The sequence below is a fragment of the Lactuca sativa genome, chromosome 1 (assembly GCF_002870075.4).
Source record: "Lactuca sativa cultivar Salinas chromosome 1, Lsat_Salinas_v11, whole genome shotgun sequence".
Lineage (NCBI taxonomy): Eukaryota > Viridiplantae > Streptophyta > Magnoliopsida > Asterales > Asteraceae > Lactuca > Lactuca sativa.
Genome location: NC_056623.2, coordinates 10,437,283 through 10,460,620, shown reverse-complemented (window position 1 = coordinate 10,460,620; position 23,338 = coordinate 10,437,283). Strand labels below are relative to the sequence as shown.

The 23,338-nt window shown below is 36.1% G+C and overlaps 2 protein-coding genes and 2 long non-coding RNA genes across 5 annotated transcripts; 3 read left to right on the top strand and 1 right to left on the bottom strand.

Moving 5' to 3' along the window:
* Positions 1-1,508: 1,508 nt before the first annotated feature.
* LOC122195805 (uncharacterized) lies at positions 1,509-8,373 on the bottom strand. Its single transcript, XR_006186621.2, has 3 exons — positions 7,353-8,373; positions 6,193-6,254; positions 1,509-6,006 (listed from the first exon to the last, which is right to left on the bottom strand). It is a non-coding gene; the product is annotated as an uncharacterized LOC122195805 (long non-coding RNA).
* Positions 6,673-7,633, top strand: LOC111912018 (uncharacterized). Its single transcript, XR_002857039.3, has 3 exons — positions 6,673-6,829; positions 6,890-6,990; positions 7,059-7,633. It is a non-coding gene; the product is annotated as an uncharacterized LOC111912018 (long non-coding RNA).
* Positions 8,374-12,274: 3,901 nt separating the features above from the next.
* LOC111911828 (uncharacterized) lies at positions 12,275-15,999 on the top strand. 2 transcript variants are annotated; one of them, XM_042897799.1, is made up of 6 exons: positions 12,275-12,420; positions 13,122-13,277; positions 13,746-13,826; positions 13,915-14,040; positions 14,499-14,597; positions 15,735-15,999. In XM_042897799.1, the coding sequence occupies exons 1-6, from the start codon at positions 12,312-12,314 to the stop codon at positions 15,797-15,799; spliced, it is 636 nt and encodes a 211-aa protein (XP_042753733.1). In that variant the 5' UTR covers positions 12,275-12,311; the 3' UTR covers positions 15,800-15,999. The 2 variants fall into 2 exon arrangements, with proteins under 2 accessions (XP_042753733.1, XP_023763343.1); XM_023907575.2 differs by having other exon boundaries at positions 13,119-13,277.
* Positions 16,000-17,346: 1,347 nt separating this feature from the next.
* Positions 17,347-18,367, top strand: LOC111911837 (NAD(P)H-quinone oxidoreductase subunit M, chloroplastic). The gene is made up of 2 exons (XM_023907582.3): positions 17,347-17,948; positions 18,114-18,367. The coding sequence occupies exons 1-2, from the start codon at positions 17,499-17,501 to the stop codon at positions 18,297-18,299; spliced, it is 636 nt and encodes a 211-aa protein (XP_023763350.1). The 5' UTR covers positions 17,347-17,498; the 3' UTR covers positions 18,300-18,367.
* The last annotated feature ends 4,971 nt before the right edge of the window (positions 18,368-23,338 follow it).

Genomic DNA, 23,338 nt, shown 5'->3' with positions numbered 1-23,338 from the left:
GTATGATATGTAACCATTTCGAGTTAGAGGTCCAGATCTGAGGTTGCTACTTCAGATCCATGCTTGTTTTGGTCTAGAATCCCCTAAAGTATCATCCCTTGGTATGTTGAAGAAGTATGTTTGCCATAAACCCTAGTTTAATGTGTTTTGAGCCTAGATCTCTTAATCTACACGTAAAGTTTGCCACTTTACGTAGGGGATAGGCCTTAGAAGTATGGATCTATAAGTTGGAAGCCCTGTTTGGCTCGAAAAGTCACTGCATGGATTAAGGACTGAATAGACTCAGCGAGTCCTTCGAGTGGACTCGGCGAGTAGCTTGAAGATGAGAAGGAACTCGACGAGTGGGATGAACAGCTCGTCGAGTCGGATGAAGTTAGGCATGAACTCGGCGAGTCGGAAGAACAACTCGATGAGTTGGTTGAAGATTGTCTTGGACTCGGCGAGTCTATTCTTGGACTCGGCGAGTCAGGTCGCGAAACCCTAAACCCTTCAAGTTGAAACTCGAATCAGTGAGTCGGGTGGAGACTCAGCGAGTTGGACAGGTCAGGACTCGGGAATAGTTGACTCGGCGAGTCATGGACTGACTCGGCGAGTCGAGTCGCGAATAGAAAGACCCTGAGCATTTGAACTCAACGAGTTATTAGGTGGACTCGGCGAGTAGGGTTGACCTGGAAGGTTGACTTTGACCCGGATTTTGACCTTGACTAGAGTTGACCTAGTTGACCTTTGGAGGTCAGTTGGACTAAGTGTTATATGGTCATTGGTAGCTCGAGGAGCTAGTGGAGCAGCAGTTCGGAGTCAGAGGTCAAGTAGCAGTCAGAAGGATTAGCAGCATCAGTTCAGCAGACTCAGGTGAGTTTCCTTCCATGTAGGAACGGGTCTAAGGCCACAATGCCGGCCCGTTTAGCTAGCAGTAGTTTCCGGATTTTGATCTGATGCAGTAGTTAGTATGTTTGATGTCTTCGTGGCTCAAACAGGATTTATGTGTTATGTGTTCCGGGCTACGGACCGATGTAGTATGCTGTATATATGTGTGTTCATGCTAGTTGATATGTTTATGCTATGTTCTGTTCAGTTAGCCCGGACTTCGGTCCGATGCAGGGGGCAAGGCCCCAGTTAGTCCGGACTTCGGTCCGATGCAGGGGACAAGGTCCCAGTCAGTTAGCCCGGACTTCGGTCCGATGCAGGGGGCAAGGCCCCAGTTAGTCCGGACTTCGGTCCGATGCAGGGGACAAGGTCCCAGTCAGTTAGCCCAGACTTCGGTCCGATGCAGGGGGTAAGGCCCCAGTTAGTCCGGACTTCGGTTCGATGCAGGGGACAAGGTCCCAGTTAGCTTCTGGACTTCGGTCCGATGCAGGGGGCAAGGCCCCAATTAGTCCGGACTTCGGTCCGATGCAGGGGACAAGGTCCCAGTCAGTTTCCAGACTTCGGTCCGATGCAGGGGGTAAGGCCCCATTTAGTCCGGACCTCGATCCGATGCAGTGGGAAAGGCCCAGTATGTGCTTTATATGTTATTGCATGGTATGTGGTAGATTGGGGGAGCTCACTAAGCTTCGTGCTAACGGTTTTCAGTTTTGGTTTCAGGTACTCAGTTTTTCAAAGGAGGAGCTCGGGAAGATTGCAGTGCACACACCATAGTCAGTTAACCTGGGGATGTTTGACTCTGATAATGATAATATGTTTTGAATTAATACTCGAAAATTATGTTATGACTTATGATACAAATTTTATAAATATGATTTAGTAATGTTTTTAACGAAATTTTTAGTCGTGATTTTTGGGTCGTTACAACAAGTCATTCAACAAATATATACATATAAAAACTTGTAAAAAAAACAACTTGATGATTCATCCATCTTATGCCCTTGCGCCACTTCCTGTAATACAAATAAACTGAGTGGGTCAGGCTTGGGAGCCTGGTGAGCATATAGGGTTTTCAACCCACAATAAGTAATTAACTTTATTTTCATCAACCAACAATAACCCAATTACCCATTCCCGTTATTCTCACTTTATGTCCCTAAAACAACTAACACAAGGGACCTAGTCTAAGAATATTTCATTGGGGCGACAACATATGCTTCGGGGGTTCCTCAGCAATATAAGTCAAATAAGGCAACCATGAGGGGGATGAAGTACAGCGAATGAACACCCAAGTTCATTAACACCTACAGGTGGCGAGCCTGCTAGTGTTCCACAAGACTGTCTAGAAAAGTCCGTGGTCGTCATCTAAACTCCGCTAGATGACTAAATCAAAACAACATCGAGGCCTCTCATCTGTTTATTACACACCAGCTATCTATCCAAGTTCTACCCAACATATTAGTAGATAAAAATATACATTTTTATACATAGTTTAAAACCTATATAGCATGATTTAATCAATACATATTCCACATAACAGATGAGGCACACACACATAACACGTATTTCATAGAGAATAAATCAGATCTATGAGCTAGAAGAGAGTGGATATATATTCACACATATAACAACAAAATATATACACATAGCACGTATTTTATATAAAATACTTCATAATAATGTGTTGGAAGAAAGTAACTACACACTCACTTGATCAAAAGATGATTGGACAACACTACGGCTTGCAGAAGTAGTGTTTCTTCGTAGATCTGGAAGATTTTCACAAAAACCGGGCTCCTCGCGGGCAGGGCTTCGGCTCGGGAATAACGCTCTTCGGGATCCTCGGGACTTCGGATCTTGCTTCGGGGCTCGGGAATGATACCGGGGCTTCGGGATATGATTGGCACACAAATCGAGGCAAAAACTAGAGAGAAGAAAGAGTTTGAACAAGAGAAAATGGCTGATCTCGGTTTCTATTTATAAGTTGGGGGTCTGGGATTACGCTGGGCGTAACTTGGTTACGTTGGGCGTACTTTGACGTCACTGCATGCGTCAATTGGTGGCACTCGAGTATTGGTCAGACAACTTGCACCCTTCTGAGTACGCTGGGCGTACTCAAATTACGCTCGGTGTAATTTGACTGGTCAAACTTTTAAATTGCGTAACTTTTGCATACAAGCTCCGTTTTCGACGTTCTTTATATCCATGCGTAGGTGAGACTACGCTCTACAACTTTCGTTTGGACCCCGTCGGCTAATTTTGACTTTATTTTTATTATTTATATCCATGCCCGGACAGGAAAACTTCGTTATAAAATCATAACTTATTCGTCCGACGTCCGTTCTCGCCTAACTTTTCATCGTTTCGCTACTAACAACGAGATCTTCAATTCCCATTTAGATTGTTTCGGATATAAACCGCTCGATCTCAAATCAAGGATTCAGGCTGCATACTGCCAAGTTGAAACTTCAGAAAATCATAACTTCCTCATACGAAGTCAGATTTGGGCGTTCTTTTTATGCATGCTCTCGGTTTAACAAACTCTACGAATTTCGTTTAGATAAATAAGGCTAAATATTGCACTAACGTAAATTTCACTTTTTACGTCATCTAGAGTTGTCAATTCTGTCGCGAAACTTCGACAGGTCATAACTTATTCGTTATAACTCGGATTTCGGCATTCTTTATATATTCGGAAACCTCGTTTCGACCACTACATCTTTATGCAAAGATATCGGGCTTAGCTCATACTTTAATTTTGACGCTTATTTTATTCTTAATTCATTAAATTATAATAATTAAGAAAATAAACACATGATTCACATAATTCACATAATACTCAAATATTTCATCATTAATACTTTAAAAGAGTTATATGGGTTAACCTAGACTATTACATCAACGAAAATGCCTAGCCTGGAAACGCGAGCGTTATAGGCTTCTTGTAAAACGTTTTGGCATTATTATTGGAATGGTAAGCCACAACCTCATCATCATAATTCATAATCAACCCTTATCCATCTTCACCGTCTTCGACATCAGAACAAGCATCATTAATGTTGGTTTTAGAAACAAAGCTAAAGGACCACCAAAACTAGTTTTGTCCTTCTCATATATGATTTCTTTCACTTCAACTTCATGTGCTTTCAAGATGCTGTAAATGTTTCATAGAGAGCATGAATCAAAATTCACTTGAATTTTGATCATAATACTAATGTTTTTCCATTCCTTCCTCAAGCCTAAAATGAATGTGATGTTGAACTCTAAAATTGTACAGACAACATTGTAACTTGAGCATTTGTAAATCAGATCGTTGAATCAATCATAATATGCTTCAATTGACTCCATCTCTTAGTTATTGAATTCAGACAATTCAGACAAACAATGAGTCACTAAGATTTTTTTGGTTCGTTCGTTGCCTTGAAATTCATTTTTCAGAGTGTTCCAAATCTCCTTTTTCTGTTTTACAACCACATATATAGTTGTAAGCGACTGGAGGTAAAGCTCCTCACAGTTCATGAATACAGCTCTTTCCATTCGTTTCTTTCTTTAATTGATCAATTGTAACATTTTCGTTTTGAGCTGCCGTTCCGACTGCTTCAACAACATTTTCTCGATATGGTCCAATCTTTATTGGACACCATAGATCCTCATTGATTCCATTAAAGTAATCTATTCCTAAACCACATATCGTCCTAAAAATTTGTGGACCATACCCCAATAGGTTCACTAATGGATCAACATTGGTTGTGCCTAAACTTTCTTTTGTTGGGTTTTATACAAACAATCTTATGTGTGCATGCAACCCTAATTTGGATCTATGTTTTCAGTATTAGGCCTATAACAAATGAACACAAAAAGAAACCCTAGCATGCATCTAATATTTCGAAAATCACAAAAAAAAGGATTAGAATACATACCTTTGTTGCTATATAGTAATAACAACTAAATCTTGAAGTTCCTTTGCTCTTGAGAACAAGTACCACAAATGTAGTGCCTCTAATGGCTCACAAACACACAAGAGTGAAAGGATGAATATGAGAGAGAGGAAAGAATGTAACTAGCTCTAGAAATCGACTCTTCTAGGGTTTCTCAAGGGGTGGGGAGAATTCTTAAGCCTAGGGGGTCTATTTATACTTGAGGTCAACTAGGGTTTCAGGGTGGAAACCCTAATCCCTTAGCTTAGGGCCTAAGCAAGTCTATGGACCTCCTTGCATTAGGCCTTGGACGAAAACACCTAGATCCTTCTAGGATTTTCAGCCTAGCCCTAACAAGGGTGATCCAATGGCCCAAAGCCTCAACTATCAAATAATTACAAAACAACCCCTGTACTTTTAATCAGTTCCTTTAATATTAATTCCAAATTAATATATGAGTAAATACTAATTAATAATATGATTCCAAATTAATAATATATTATTCATGTAATATATTAATAAATAATATTTATGCCCTAATTTATTATTCTTAATAATAAATCAGCCTCTTTCCTCAACAATCATCCTGTCTAGTCACCAGTGTGAAGGCAACCCAAAAGGACCATGCTACTATCGGATCAAGTACATCTCATTTATAGTTATGAACTTGAAACCTAATCCAACATCTTTCACCTTGTTTTTGAACCATTGTGGAAATGTTCCCAAATGCTTGTTAGCGAACCATTTTTGTGTCCTTCTATTCTGGGTCGCTCTTAATGTTTCCATGTGCTCATTTATGTATGCAGCAACAACTGTCATGTGTTGTAAGACTGTAAAATGTGCTAGATGGAATTCATTTCGATCAGGAATAACAACTTTCAACCCAATTATACCAACCCCTTCAAGTCTACCTTCATGTCGTGATCGTGGTATTCCAATACTTAGGACACCTTGTAGATAATTTTTACAAAATTCAATAACCTCCTCTGAAGCATATCCTTCAACATCACTGGCTTCGGGTCGATGATGATTCCTTACATACCCCTTAAGAAAACCCATATATCTCTCGAATGGGTACATGTAACGTAGAGATACAAGGACACCAAATTTGACTTTCTCCTTTTTTTACTCGATGACCCTCAACAGCTTTAAGGAAATCTTTCAACCTAATTAGGTCTTCTTTGTCATGACGTTGTAATCCATACATCCAAGTATCACGATCCATCTATAATTCAAGAATTTTAGTTATTATCAAAATACATGCACGATAAATATACAACAAATGCAGTTGGAAGTTATCACTCCTAATAAGTTTTTAAATAACTTGTATCATATTTGAACATTTATTAATAAATTAAGTATTTAAAGCTAAACCAACAATAATTCTTTAAGCATCTAGAAGTAACTATACCTTGTAGTCGGAGAAAATAACTTGAAGAATATCGTTCTAAAGTTTGTTGATGGGTAACTACCCTACAAGATTAAAACAAAACAAGAATAAATTATAACCAAATTCAAATAACAAAACTAAGAACATATATGCCATTTAATCTATAATAATAAATTTTTGGGACAATATTAGGTGTATTTTGTGGGATTTTTAACAGAAAATATAGCACCCAAGATTTTTAATTATATTAATAATAATTATTATTTATATAATGAAATTATAATTTTAACAAATAAAATAAATAATGGTTTTACATATAAAAACTGATTCCATTCAAGAATGCTTAATTTACTAACTATCTATTTTTTTTTAATAAACTAAAAAAAGTTTGATAAGTATTAATTATCAATTAATGCATGACGTGGATAATATTAAAACAAATAAATGAGTTTTATTAGAGAAAACAACATTAAATATAAGAAAAAACTAATAACGATCCAGTTCTTATTATCTTTTGCTTGTGGTTTCTCAGCAACGAGTCACGTCCGATGTAGAGAAGAGAAAGGCAGCCTGATGGATCGAGAAAATTACAGAAAATAAAGAAGACATCGGTCTAGCAGAGAGGATGTCAAGAAGGCAGCGTCAACACTTACTTCTGGTGAGATTTCTTGTTTTGATCTTTACAAGAAACCATGAATTCAATCTTGATGTTTACCAGGTGATCGGGATTGAAGATCGAATGTTTGGATATAGAATATAAGCAACATCCAAGAGTCAACGTCCATGATCGACAATTGAAGATGTTCAATCCAAATTGAGGTAGGGTTTACAGTTGGATTTGAGGGGAAATTGAAATCGCCGGTGAAACTTAGTAATTGTGGATGCAGGGAATGGATGGGGGCCAGAGTCAACTGGGGGTGATTATGTTTATATTGCAACTAGCGAAGGCAAGAACAAGGAACAAGGAAGCTGAAACGAGAAAAGAGATGATGGAATTATGATTTGGGGGGTTTGTTTTTTTCAATTTAATGTCGTTCAAGAAAAAAATATAATCTGTTTTGATCAAATAGAACCAATCAAACTATTTAATGCATATACTGCAAAATCATATGGTTGGAAATTGACTTAACAGATGACAGAAAGCAAGAAGGAGGAACAGAGCATAGTTGTTAAAAAGATACCTGATACCAAGGTCGGAAGAAACTTGGACAGTTTGTCTTCAGATGAAGATCATCACTATGTATGCTTCAGAAATCGGAATGAATGCCACCGTCTCCAAAACCTCAAAGCAAAGATATGAAAAACAGAGGTCGATTTTTCATATGTTTTTTTTGAAAGAAAGATGAATATGGATGTGGACCAACTATAACGGTGCCTAAATTAGGTATTAGATTTTAAATATAAGAGTATTTATCAGGTTATATATAAAATACAGCTATAAATGACAAAGCATGTTCCAGCGTATTCTATTTCCCTTTTCATGTACTACACCACATAGAGTACAGTTGTTTTTCTCATAAAACCGTATACTAAATCTTTTCTAAGCCATCTAATATTATATAATACGAATTACTCTATAACCCATATTATATGTGCCGTAGTTTATTTTTGGTTATGTAGTAGTGACCCATGAGAAGACATTTCTTAGACCAAATTATATGAAACCGAAACCAAAGAATCATTGGATCCGAAATCCGTATCCTTTGTGCTTTGATTCCTTTCTTTTATTCATAGAACCTAAAACTGTGAATTAAGCTTTAGGGGATCCCGATTAGGTCATTGCCATGCAATAAGAATTTTAGTATCAACTTATGAAACCTTTACATGCATTAAATACCTAATAAATTTAGAAACACATTTTGTACATTTACACAATATATATCGAAACTATATTTTGTTTGTCATTTTTAGTGAAACATCCCAAAATTTAAGACCAAAAATTTCTTTTTAATAAAACATTACTTTAAACAAAACATCATTCCAAAACATAATCTGAGTATAAGTTTCCAAAACACATGTTTATTATCAGAGTAAACATTCCCAGGCTGACTACTCTATGGTGTGTGCCATGCGATCACCCCGAGCTCCTCCCTCCGCTACCGGAAGTACCTGAAAGCAAAACTGAAAACCGTAAGCACAAAGCTTAGTGAGTTCCCCACCTTACCACATACCATGCAAAATCACATACAACACATACTGGGCCACGCCCGCTATCCTGGGCCTCGCCCTCTACTTCGGGCCTCGCCCGCTATAACGACCCCGCCGCTCCAGGCCCCGCCTGGCTTCGAGCCCCGCTCGGATACAGATCTGTTTCACTTAGGCCTCGCCCACTAACATATAATATCACATAACATTACATAAGCTAAACATATACTAACAGCTCTTACTCTAAGGCCTCGCCTATCTCTAGGCCCCGCCCGAGTCCTGCTACTGATGAGTCATGGAACCTCGTCCATACTCCTGCTGATAGTGAGGTACGGGCCCAACCCACCCTCACTCCTTTCCTAACTTAGGCCTCGCCCCTGCTCTGCTGCTACTGAGATGTGGAACACCATCCACACTCTGCTATTGGTGAGATACGGGACCTCGCCCTCACTCACCTCCCTACCAGGCACATACAAGTATCACACAAACAACAAGTATAAACTATCACATAAACCGCTCCTTGGGCACCCGCCCTCTGTCATTGGACCTCGTCCAAATATCATACTAGCATACTGTGCCTAGGGCTAACCCCCGGGTCTTCTACTCATAACTACATGGGCCGGCATTGTGGCCGTAGACCCATTCATACAAAGGGAAACTCACCTGATACTGCTGAACTGCTGCTGCTAACCCCTTTGACCGCTACCTGACCGCTAACTCCGAACTGCTGCTCCGCTAGCTCCCCGAGCTACCAATAACAACCTCACACTTAGTCTAACTGACCTCCAAAGGTCAACCAAGTCAACTCTGGTCAAAGTCAATGTCCTGGTCAAAGTTAACCTTCCAGGTCAACCCTACTCGCCGAGTCACCCTACTGACTCGCCGAGTTCATAAGTCCAGAGTCCTTCCACTCGCGACTCTACTCGCCGAGTCAGCCCCTGACTCGCCGAGTCTACTGATTCCCGATTCCTATCCTGTCCAACTCACTGAGTCATGGCTCGACTCGCTGACTCGAGTCTTAACTCGAAGGGTTTGGGACCACTCGACCTGACTCGCCAAGTCTAAGAACAGACTCGCCGAGCACACGGCAATCTTCATCCAACTCGCCGAGTTGTTCATCCAACTCGCCGAGTTCATGCCTATCTTCATCCGACTCGACGAGCTGCTCATCCCACTCGTCGAGTTCCTCCTCATCTTCAATTTACTCGCCGAGTCCACTCGAAGGACTCGTCGAGTCCACTAAGATCCACTTACATGCAGAGGACTTCCGAGTCATGCATGAGCTCCAAACTGTAGATCTACCCTCCCCAAGGCTATTTCCCACGTAAAGTTGCAAACTTTACGTGTAGAGAGGGAGATCTAGGCAAAATACACCCATAGCTAGGGTTTAGGACCAAGAGACTCCAATTTCCACCCAATGGCTGATACTTTATGGGATTCCATACCAAAACAAGCATGGATCTGAGGTAGCAACCTCAGATCTGGACCTCAAGCTCAAGATTGGTCTTAAACATGGCTTAAAAGCCCCAAAACTCATAACCAAGGAAAATCTGGAGGAGAGAAACGACTTAATACCTTCCAATGCTCTAAAATGCTCCCCAAACTTCGGATCCAAGACCACTCCTTGATGCTTCAAAGATTCCCACTCCTTCTTCTTCCTTAAAACCACTCAAAAATGGTTAAAAGCTTGAATGAACACAATGGAGGCTTAAGGTGCGGCGTTCTAGGTGTGAGAGGCTGTAAAGGAGCCCTAGGAAGAAGATTGAGATGCTTAAATAGGCTCCAAGCCCCGGATTTAGGGTTTTCCTCGCACAGACCAGACTCGCCGAGTCCACTTGGCCGACTCGTCGAGTTGGTCACTTTCTTATCGACCCGGATCCCGCTCCGACTCGCCGAGTCCTTCCTTGGACTCGTCGAGTCCCTCTTAAATTTAGGGTTTCCTTTACTTTCTTGGCTTTCAAAATCCTGGGTGTTACATTTAGTTTCATTTCAATTGAAACGATATCAAAAAGGCTTCTTAATAGAGTACAACGGATGCGGTACAACTTCTTAATAGAGTACAACAGATCATCTATAGTAATCTTATATCCCCTAGATCTTCGGATGTAGTCTTTAAAAGAATTAGCTTTACCATACAAAAAGGTTTAATGACGCAGCTTATTACCCGTTTGTCATCTCACTCATTATGCGTTGATAATTAAATGAGCAATGAAGGGTATGGTCCATTGAAAGTCAAAAAAAAAAAAAAAACGATATCTAAATGAATATTTATGCGTAATTTTCAATATTAATTTAATGTTCGAACATTATAATTTGAGAATGTTACTCATCATCATCAATCTTTTTACCAATTTGAACACAATATTATTAATTTTTTTCTTTGATATATTTTGAATTAACTTTGAATATCTTGATAGAGATGGTAGTTATTTAAGAAGTGATATTTAATATCAAACCTATATAGGCCTCACGTCTTATGACATTTTAATGTAAATATGGATCAAGAAAACTCTATAAGAAGATGTTGGTTTAGCATTAGGCCATGCTTGCCAAAACGATACACAATAAGAGAAAATTTATGAATAGGATAACTAATTGATTTGGTAGATAGTTTGATTCTGGTCAATGACGAGGTTATATGTGAATTATTGGGAATACTTCCGAAAACAAAAATGTAAGCTAAGGAGGTTCAAAACGTTTACTAGTATTATAAATAAGCATTTACTAGTATTGTGTTATTTATAATACTAAGGAGGTTCAAAGCATTTACTAATATTGAAAGTCAAAAAAAAAAGATATCTAAGGAGGTTCAAAGCATTTACTAGTAGTATTGTATTATTTATAATATTAGTAAATGCTTTGAGCCTCCTTAGTTTACATTTTTGTTTTCGGCAGTATTCCTAAGAATTCACATATAACGTCGTTATTGACTGGAATCAAATTATCTACCAAATCAATTAGTTATTCGATTCATAAATTTTCTCTTATGTATACATTGGTTGCTAGGTATATATTTATTAAATAAGCCATGCATTTGTTATACCAATTTATTAAATGAACCACGCGTTTATTGTAACAATATTTTAAATAAACCATGAATCTCCATTTGACACACATGTATTAAGTGTTATGGATTTACAAAAAACGCTATAAATAATACCTAACTATCAAAGGAAGTTTGGTAACATCTTTTTTTATATTTAATAAAGCAGTTACTTAATTAACATTGAATCAAGATGTATGTGACATGTCGAAATGAAGAGTGTAGTTGTGAAATATATGTAGAATATATTTGTAATGATTATGAAGAAATAAGTAAGGATGTGTTTGACAAAACTAAATGGAATATAACTCTCAAAAACTATTTGAAGCTAAAAGCTAAATTTTTTATTTAATTTTACGTTTTATTTATTTATTTATTTATTTATTTTTTTAATTAAAAGGTAAAACCTTATAATAAAAATTCTCAAAACTGGCTGCCAACATACCCATAATATCTCCGCATTTCATTAATTACTTTCAAATTTACAAATAATAGCGCATTCCTTTTGTTGAAAAGATGCATGACTATTTTACTTTGGATTTTTCGTTGTATGTCCGTTGATGAGCATTTGTTTTAATACATATGAAACTATCTATTTCATTTTAAAATCTGAAAACTAAATTTTCTTTTAATAATAAATATTTAAACAAAAAAAGTATTTTGTAACCTAAATTAAATTTTATTTATATAAATTGTATTAATAAGTAAATGGTAAATATCCATTTATGTGATGGTTAAGAAATGACGTCATGTCATATTTACTTGTATCTTTCGTTGGTAATATGAAATAATCCAACCATCTAATATCGGTAATAATGGCGATAGCCGCTAACTGAATTCAAAGTCCAACTTCAACGACTTCCAACAGCAATCTATTAATTGCACCCAACTGCCTGAGCTTCTCTTCAAGTAATTCTTCTTCTCCATCAAAGTTTTTGTTACAATTTTGAAAATGATTGTTTCAATCGCTACTTTCCTTTGCATCTTTCTTATTTTGCAGCCATGGTGTATCGCCACAAGCGTCGGCGATATTCTTGCTCCGCTTCTCTCTCCGATCTTTGGTTTGTACTAATTAAAACCTTTCAAATTTCAGGGTTTTTTTATATTGTGCGGAATAAATTATATGCTTCATTTGTTCTTTCTGTTTTTCTAATTTCATACTCGAAATGTCTTAACCCTAAGATATTGATGATAATTAGTTTATTTTGAATTGAAACATTTATAACGTCAGTAAGCTCTTGAAGCTATTTACATAAAAATATTTATGTATTATCACCTTTTGGCTCTCAAACTTGACCTACTTCCCAAAATCTCTAATCTCTTAATTAACTAAAAATAAAATAGGATTTGGGGTATTAGAACCTTGATTCCTGCGACTATATCAATTACATCTTTTTTGTGTTCAGTTGAGGTGTTATCTAACAATCTAAATGGCCAATAGTTGAAGTTTAATGCTTTAGTTCACAAGTAGATGAGCTTCTTTTCATGTATTGATTCATTAAACTACTTCAGTTTTGAATTTAATTTGTATCTTATATGAAAAGTGGACAAAGCGATGTAATTCATATAAGGATTCCAAGTATGCTATTGATAATTCTTTTTGTAGAGATATGCAATTGCAAAACCATGACATGCTGCCTAGCTATATTCTTTTTCATGAAGGATTTAGGATTTATATCCATGTTTTTTTGGTGAAATTTAGGATTTACTTGAAAAAGCTCTTAAGTTTTTCATCTTTTTTGGATGTAAATTTTCACAGAAGATGCATGCAATGATGTGAAATGTGGTCAGGGAACCTGCAAGCCTTCGGGTAACAGCACTATCCCATTTGAATGTGAATGCTCACCTGGGTGGAAGCAAATGGCTGTTACTGATGATGACAACTCTTTGAAATTTCTCCCTTGTGTCATCCCAAATTGTAAGTCTAAAACTTCTTGAATTATGTTCTTTAATTTTGTAAACGTAAAATAAGAATCACCCCATCTCTCTCTCTCTCTCTCTCTCTCTCTCTCTCTCTCTCTCTCTCTCATATATTGCTTAACTGTCACAATACACGTGAGTGTAGGAATATGTGATAAGAAAAATATTACCTAAAAACACAGAATAAATGGGTGGGCAGTAATTTAGAGATGATTTTTACAATTTTGTAAGAGATAAAATATATCAAGATAAAAATATAAATGGATATCATAAAATAAAAAAAATAGAAGTAAAAGTCATTACACCATTAAAAGTTATTAATGCTATTTGATTTTAATCCGAGTGGTCCCATATTTTGTCATTGTATTGAACTATGTATTTAGCTGTTACCATATACCCCTTGATTATATTTCTTTTGGTCAATAAAATTTTACAATTTGTATGTGACTGGTAATACATATTTCAGGCACAATGAATTATTCATGTTCGAAAGCTCCATCTCCTGTGCAAGAAAAGGAGAACCGAGGAAATGAATCAATCTTTGATGGTACACAACCATTAAAACTTTATAAAGTTCTGTTTACCCATTTAGACTTTTGGTTTATATGTATTGTGATTGGTGCTTGTTTTTCTAGTGTGTAGGTGGACCGATTGTGGAGGAGGAAAATGTGAGACAACATCTCTCTTCACCCATAAATGCGAATGTGACGAGGGTTATCATAATCTTCTCAACTTAACCTTTTCTCCTTGCTTTAAAGAATGTAAGTCCACATTCTACTCCTGAAAACAATACAGTATTTTGTGTGCATTGGACTAGAACTGAGACTGATGTCAATGAGACACAAATTGTAAATTTTTTTCTGACGAAATAAAGATGGGATAGTGATTCGCTCTCGATATCGTGTCTGTACAAAAAGACGTGAATGCCCTCCTAATCCTCGTCCCCAAAAATAACCCTAAAAACTGTCTTTGTCCAGTCCAATTATGTCGAATGCAACAAAGACAACCTTAGGTTGCATTTGTTACAAGAGACTGGACAAGATTTCTAGGGATATTTTCGTTGATGAGGATTAGGAGGCCATTCATGTCTTTTGCATAGACATGAGATCGAAAGTGAGTCCGTGTCCCACCTTTTTGGGTGGAACAAAAAATTATGATTTTTGTCCAATTGAACAAATGTAGTAGTGTGTAACCGAATTCTTGTTTTTTTTTTGGTTAGGTTCACTCGGAATGGACTGTAAGGACCTTGGACTTGGATTTGGGAACAAATCACCCCCTGCTCCCCCTCCAAGTTTGTCAGATGATCGTTCAAATCAAGGTATGACTGTATCCATTAATTACCATATGCATTCGGATTTATTTAATAACTTCCCAAATTTTAATGTCAAACCAACTATTATTATAGAATACTAAGTGTAAAACTCATGTATTACTTGGGTTCATTTAAAAATAATTAAATATGAAATTCTAAACATTCAAAAGTTTGAATTTATAAGAAAATTTAAAAATATTGAATTATTAAAATTAATGTGTTTTTTTTTTCTTTTTTAAATTTAAACACATAATTTAGATAAATAAACAAAGGAAACTAATGAGATTTTGATTTACAAATTTTTAAATTAAAAGGAAAGTCAATTAATGAAATGAAAAAAACCACAAAATGTCATGTGGAAAAAATTTAATTGAAAATAACCACAAAATGACAAGTGGCCAAATCAATGAAAGTGTGACATGTAGCAAAAAGATTTTTATTTATTAGAGTAGACTAGGTGTGAGATCCGTGTACTACACGGGTTTATTAAAAATAAAAATTTAATATCAATAATTAAACATTAAATATTTTATAAAATAATATTTTTACATAACATAATGTAATCTTTTGAAACATTTATAAAAGAAATCAAATATTCTTTAGAACATTTATAAGAATTTATTATCAAATTAAATAGAATGGTTCTCTTTCTTTATAAAACTCATTAGAATTTTATGGAAATTTATTTAAAAAAAATGGAAATTCTCAAAAAATGACAAGTGGAAAATAATAGTTCTAAAACTCCCACAAAATTACATGTGACAAAACTCTTCAGAAATTTTAAAGTGGCAAAAAAACCTTCATTTATTAGAGAAGATTTGGTGTTAATATAATTTAAAAAAAAAAACATGTACCAAGTACCCAAAGTGCATGAGCGTGGTTTGAGTGACCACTTAATTAGTTGCATTTTTTTAGACAACTTAAAAGGGAAAACGTTACATTTTTTTGGATTGAGGAAGTAATAGTTAGCGTTTCATCATCAACTTAACCAATAAATTAATTGCTTTGACTTGGGTCTATGAGATTCGTTTTGATTGGTGTCTTTACTCTTTTTACCAATATAACCAATGTACTATTTTAACCCATATAGGCAATGCACTTATGATATTATTTTTTTGGTTTGGCAACTTGTCTGTTTTTCAGGTAATTATAGGCTTGAACGTAGCTTCAACTTGTTGATATTTGTGTTTACCCTATTGGCTATTTAACTTATTGCAATAATCGGGTGGATGAATCCAAGTAGTTAGAGCCAACTTGTTTCGAGTAACCTAGAGTTTCATTGAATATGTACTTGTGTTGTGTTGTGGTTTGGTAAGTTAACTTTTTGGATGCAGTATTTTCACACGATTGGATAGAGGTACTTGTGTTTTATTATACCTTTATTTATGATTAGAACTTAACAAATTAATACGTACGTGTTTGTAACTAGTAAGCTACTTTGAGATTTTGAATCTCCCATCTCTAAAGGGATTTATAGATTACACGATTTTCTCAAAGGTATGGGGTCTATACGATCGAAATTTATTAACTCGCTTTATATTGTTTTTTTCTTTTTGGAAAAGAGGCAAGGCTTAAGAAAATTAACTAATTTTATATTGTTTATTGCCTTGCCCTTTATAGGTGACACATAATTCTTCACAATTCATGAACACGTGTTAATTTGTTACCATGTTAGTATTATGTAAAGTACCCAGAATAAAAAAATTGAACTTTTACACCGGTGGCGACACTTTCGGAAATAAACATAAAAGTACTGAGAATAAAAAATCTTCAACGTGGCTAGTGGCTATTGCTTGAGATTTAACTGCTCCAAAATATATAGTGGGTAAAAGGGTTTCAAGTTCAAATCTTTACAGACTTCGTTATTAAAAAAAAAAAAGAACATATTGCCATCGTAAACGATCCTAATGGCTGAAAAACGTTTTACATAATCTCAAAGTTATGAGACTTTTTATTTGGGTATTTTTAGATAAACCAACCATGCCAATTTTGTTAAATCTCAAAACCGACTTCAAATTCAACATTATCGACATAATTGGTGCTTACATCATCGTGTGCGAATTTTGTTAAAGTTCAAAACCGACTTCAAATTCAGCATTATCCACAAAATTGCTGCTTACATCATCCTGTACACGCGGTGTTTTTTTTTTCTTTGATTTGACGTAGTCAAGTAGCCAACCTTTTGAGTCGGTCGATGATGGATTTGTCTTGTTGTTAGAACTTAGAAATTTGGTTTAACTTTTTTCTTATGACACTTGTTGTAACATGAAACCGAACCCCGACATATTGGTAGGAGAATTGAGTCGGCCAAATGTTTCTTTATATCATTATCTTAGAATCCTATACGACTTTTGTCACACCTTTACTGAAAAGCAAGTATTACGTTTAGCTTCCAATTCAACTAAGAAAAGAAGAAGATGCTCAACACGGGCCCTAGATGCCATATAGTATATTGACTATACTCCTTTCATGCCATTCATGATAGCTAAAGCGAAGTATACATACATATGGTAATACGTGGTCCCCTGAATTAAATCATTTAATTGAGATATTAAAATTTGAAAACGAGGTGGTAACGTGGTATCATGGATCCGCTCCGACGGGACATAAATAACGGATTGTGACATACATACATAAAGCCCTTTTGGAATCGGGCCCAAGCCCGTTTATGATATATCAGGAAATTCAAAATTTTAGAAACTTTTAAAGATGGATATACCGATATAGAGAAATACACCATCGGCAAATTCTTAAACGATTGCCTACCACAAAAACTTTGTTGCCTACTCCTTCACATACCTTGAAACAAAAAACCAAAAAAACTTATCCACACCTAATTCAACAAAACATGAAATTTTAACCATTGAATAATCAAGAACTCTGAACAAAAACAAAACACCCAAAACAATGGCAGCAGCTTTATCGTCAATGGCTTCCATGGTGGGGTGGAAACCCATGAACAAAACAGAAACCTTATTCCCCAGAAAACGAAGCAAAAATGGCTTCTCGGTGTGTGCTCAACAACAAGAAGTGCAAGAATCAACTTCAATACAACAAGAAGAAGTGAAAGAAGAGAAACCGGTGGTGAAGGGCGTCACCCAGCCGAGGCCCGTTGAGCCACAAGTGAACGTACAAAGCAAGAACATGGGGCGGGAGTACGGTGGTCAATGGCTGAGCAGCACCACAAGACACGTGAGAATCTTTGCAGCATATATCGACCCTGAGACATGTGCTTTCGATCAAACACAGATGGATAAGCTCACCCTTATCCTTGATCCCACGGATGAGTTTGTTTGGACGCCGGAAACCTGCAACATGGTTTACTCGTACTTTCAGGAGCTTGTTGACCACTATGAGGTAATGCTTAATTTCCCAACGTATTTTTAATTTAAACACTTGTTTTTACCTATTAATGTGTTATTATAGTCTATACTTTGGAAAAACTACATAGTTATGTCAATATATTTCATAAAAAAGAAAAATTCTGTATTTAAGTTTTGAATGTTTGTGATGCTGTAATAGGGAGCACCATTGACGGAATACACATTACGACTTATTGGTTCAGACATAGAACACTACATTCGGAAACTGCTTTACGAGGGACATATACAATACAACATGAATGCAAGGGTCCTAAATTTCAGCATGGGTAAACCTCGGATCGGTTTCAGTTATAATGAATACCAAGTTGAAGATGTAAATAAGTAGTTTTTTTTTTCTCGGATACTTTTATATAGTCATATTTTTGTTTACATAAAAAATTAAAAACTACCATATGCGTTCTTTGTTGATCATGTGTGGGTAAGAGGGGATTCTTTAGATACATATAAGACAAAACTGCAAATTTGGTCTTTGTGGATTGCAAATCTTTGGATGGGGTCCAAAATGTTTCCAGCTTGTATAGAAGGTCCAAAATCAAGGTTTTTCTGGGTTTTTAGTCCAAAAACACTTGAAAAGATGATTATACCCTTTATTTATTTTTTTTTATTTTATTATTATTTTTTTTTTACAATTATTCTAATACCATTTTAACTTAAAAATAAAAGAAAAAAAATGTATTATCCTCCACCCACCCATACGTTCTCTCTCTCTCTCTCTCTCTCTCTCTCTCTCTCTCTCTCTCTCTCTCTCTCTCTCTCTCTATTCGTCTTCTCCAACACACCAATCTACAACTTGGAAATAGCATTCCATCATCAAAACTGCAAAACCCCACCCACATAATTCATGGTATGTTCACATAATTCATCTCCATATCATTTGTAAAATCACTTAGAACTTGGATGAATCAAATTTCTTTCGAGAATTAATTTAGGGTTTTCAAGGGATTTCATGTTCTGGGTTCATCGATTTCCGGGGCTAACAATTTCAGGGTTCGAACGATTCTTGGGTTCTATTTATTTACAGAAGAATGAACAATAAAGATGATTTCTACAAAAGTCAATCCAAGGAAGAAAGAACAAAAAAAATTATTTTTACAATTGTGTGTGTATGTGTTTGTTTCTGGACTCAGGAACAGAACCTTCATCTTCGTGCTTTCGTTTCAAGAATAAGAATAAACCTATTTCTAGGATCAATTTTCATCTCTCGAGTTCTGGGGATGAACACGAATCAATTTTCAACAATACACGTAGTGGATGCATTTCTGGGTCTGAAAAAGGACCTGATGATGAGTTGAGTTTTGAATCTTCAAATTTTGAATTATTGGTTCTGAAAAAAAAGAAAAAAAAGGAGAGAAATAAGAATATGATATGATTGTTCTTGAGTTCTAGTTTGTTCCTGATCTAGGAGATAAAATCAAGAGAGAGAGAGAGAGAGAGAGAGAGAGAGAGAGAGAGAGAGAGAGAGAGAGAGAGATGTATCAGTGGAGGGAGGGAGGGAGGGAGAAAGAGACGTAAGAGAGAAAGATTTACCCATTTTCTTATTATTATTATTATTGAAATTGTAATAAAATGTAAAAAAAATGTAAAAGTAAATAAATAAGGGTATAATCGTCTTTTCAAGTTTTTTTGGACTAAAAACCCATAAAAACTTTAATTTTGGACATTCTGTGCAAGCTGGAAACTTTTTGGACCCCATCCAAAGATTTTTGCAAACCACAAGGACCAAATTTGCAGTTTTGTCTACATATAACGTAGATTGCCTGTATAAAAGGGACAAAATTGCAAGAATGGTCCTTGTGGTATGTCCAAAAATGCTACTTTGGGCCAAACAGGTTTGGACTAGCACCAATAGTCCAAAAGTTATCATTTTGTTGCGGTTTTGGTCTAGAACAGTTTAAAAAATCTAAAAATGACGGATTTGCCCTTTTCCATTTGTTTTTTGTTTTTCTCTTTGTTATTTAATTATTTTATAACTAAAAAAATATAAAAAAAATAAAAGAAAATATCTCTCTCTCTCTCTCTCTCTCTCTCTCTCTCTCGATAACAGCCAACATACCCTCTCTTCCATCATCTTCCTCAACAAGCTCTCCATCAAAAACACATCAGAGTCTCTGCTATTTTTCCTCCAAATTAAAACCCACTTCCATCTTCATCCCTTTCCCCTAAGAACAAGAACAAAATAACTCAAAGTCAGAAACCCTACAAGTTGAAGCAGAAAAAGATGAATCAATCACCGACCCAAATCATCAATTCTTCAAATTACAAACATCTTCTCAAAACCCAGAACCTTACGTCGAAGGAAAATTCACTCTCCAGAAAAATCGTCGGTCTTCCTAACACCTTTCGTCCTTTCCCCTACCATCACTAACACTGAACCCGAACAACCTGAATCTGAAATAGAACAACACGAAACCCTGATTATCAATATTGCAGAATTCGAAACCGAATATAAAGGATATGAAGAATATGAAGAAAGATCTGGCGGCTTCTGCTGATTCGTTCCACAGCAACAATCAACAACGATGGTTCCATAATAGCAGCGTCGGTGGTGGCAGGGGTTGCTCCATCGGCTTCTGCTACTTCGTTTCTTGTTGTTCCAACGAACTTAACGAGAGGGAGAGCAGGGAGGTAAGAGCTTTCAAAATAGAAATTTGGGGTTTGATTTTATAGATGAAGGTGAAGAAATCTAGGGCAAAATAGAAATTTAGGTTTGATTAGGGAAGAGAGATAGGCATGAAGGAAAGAGATGGGGAGATGGCGAGAGGGTGGTTTATAGCGATCAACAAGAAATCAAGAACATAAGGGAGGAATTGTGAGTGGTTTCCAGTGACACTACCTTACTGGTGGTTGTGGGTGGCAATTCGGTGGCTGTAGGCGGCGACTGGTAGCGATGAACTTGTCTTCTTTGGTAATAACCTGTGCTTCGTCAAGATGGTTGATGGAGTAATGGAGTTCCATCAGTGTGTGTATGTGTGTATTTTGGGGAAGAACACAATCACGTAAGAGAGAGAGAGAGAGAGAGAGAGAGTGAGAGAGAGAGAGAGAAAGAAAGAGATATGTATTTTCTTTTTTATTTTTCTTAAATTATAAAAGTATTTATATAAATAAATAAACTGAACAAACAAAATCCAAGGGCAAAATCGTCATTACAAAAAATTTTAAAGTAAATTGGACCAAAGTGGCAAGAAAATGAAAACCTTTGGACCATGAATGCTAGTCGAAACATGTTTGGCCCAAAGTGGCAATTTCGACCTAACCACAGGGACCATTCTTGCAATTTTGTCTATAAAAGGATTCAAAGGCAATCATGTCAACCTATAAATCCACCAAAAGCAAATTAATAGATCTCATTTTAACTTAAAAAGAAACCCATAAGATCACAGTTTTTTAAAGCATCAAGAACCAAGTCTAGGGGTGAAGCTTTTGCCACCCATAGTAAGTTGATTTAGATTAAAGATGTAGATAAATAAGTTGTTTAATAAAAATTAAAAATAACTAAGTTTTTATGTTTTATAAAAATAATTATTTTATCCTAAATTTTTGCGGAATTGTTCATGAAATTCCGGTATTATCAAAGATATATAATTTGTATTCTTTTTCTCATTTGTACAGTTTTCTCTTTCACAAATTTCTCTCTATTCAGTTTCAAATTATTTATTTTGAAATGTCTAATATTATCGTTATTTGATCAAATGTTTGATTTTAAGCTTTCAAATTTATCTGTATCATCATATCATATCATAGTATACTATAAAGGAAACATCTTTCCTTTAACCACATCATTTGAAACTCCAAACTATTTTTCATTTCACCACATTCATTTGAAACTCCCAACTATTTTTCATTTCACCACATTCACTTGAAACTCCCATGACTTTTCAATTTCTTTCTAATAATGATTATACATTGATTAATAAGGTTAAATAAATATCAAATTTAAAGTGTAATCATAAATAAACTAAATTTCAATATTAAAATAGTATATTTACTTCTACTTATAAAGTTATGTCCTTAACTTTTAACATATTATACTTAATATATTAGATTTAATATGTTGTTGTATTTAACCATTATCAGTTAAAGCTACAACTTTTGAAAAGTTTGGATAAAATACTTAAATTGTTAATTTAAATATAAGATAAATGATCAACTTAAATATAAATTTCAGTTTCACTTAAAAAACTCAAAGAATATTTTGTAAATAGTTAAAAGTGTAACATCCGGACTTCCAGGTATATTATTTATTTATTTATTTTTGAGGACTATTGAGCAACTCGACGAGTTGGTACTACAACTCGTCGAGTAGAGTCGTGTTGTGCCACGTAGGATTAATAATCTACTCGACGGGTCAGAGAGTCGACTCGCCAAGTAGATGCGGTGAAGTGAAATCCTAAATCCCCGAGTTTGGGGCCTATTTAAGGGCACTTATAGCCTTATTTGCGGCTCATCAGCTGCTTAACATTTCTGTGTGAAACCCTAAACGAGTGTAGTGAGCTAAGAGAGCTTCCAAGCTAACCTTTAAGGATTTTAGTGCATCTTTGAGGAGGAAGAGGAGTTTGTTCAGCAAGGAACAAGAAGGAGCTGTTGGGGTTCAGACCATTTCGTCCAGAGCTTCAAGAGGAAGGTAAAAAGCTTGAATCCCCCCCCCCCCCTTATTTGGTTAGATCTCATGAGTTGAGAAATTAGGGTTTTTATCACATTTTATTTTGGGACTTAGAGCATACTAAGTTATCAAAGGTTTAAACCTCATATCTGGACCTTGTGAGGTCCTTAGAGCCCAAAGGTCCCAACTTTATTCATCCATATGAGGAGTATGGTGTTTAACACCTCGTGAGAACATGTATTAGTAGATGGGAGCAAAACCACCATTCATGAGCGTAAAGATCGAAGCTTTATGTGACAATCGAGCCTTAGGATGGTAGATCTAGTGTTTGGAGTGATAGATCTGCCTTAAAACGTCTGAATGAGAAATCAGATCAAAGAGACTCGCTGAGTCCATGAGCTGACTCGATGAGTCGGTTAGGGTTTGTCCTGATGAACTCGACCATGCGATAGCTCGACGGGTTAGGGGTTAACTCGACGAGCTAGACCTTTGCGAGACTTATGAGGAACAAGTGGACTTGACAAGTCACATGAGTGCACCTGGCGAGTTAGGTCAAACCTGGACTACTGACTAGAGTTTGACTTATGTTGACTTTAGGGTTTGGTCAACATAAGTAATGGAGACCATTGGGGGGGGGGGGAGGGTAAAATGGTGTTTTCCCCATTCCAAGAGTTAGAGAGAAAGAGAGAACAACCTTTGGTGTATTTGAGTATGAGTAGAGTATTAATTAAAAACAATTATTCAATGTGTTAGGCGGAGGCTAG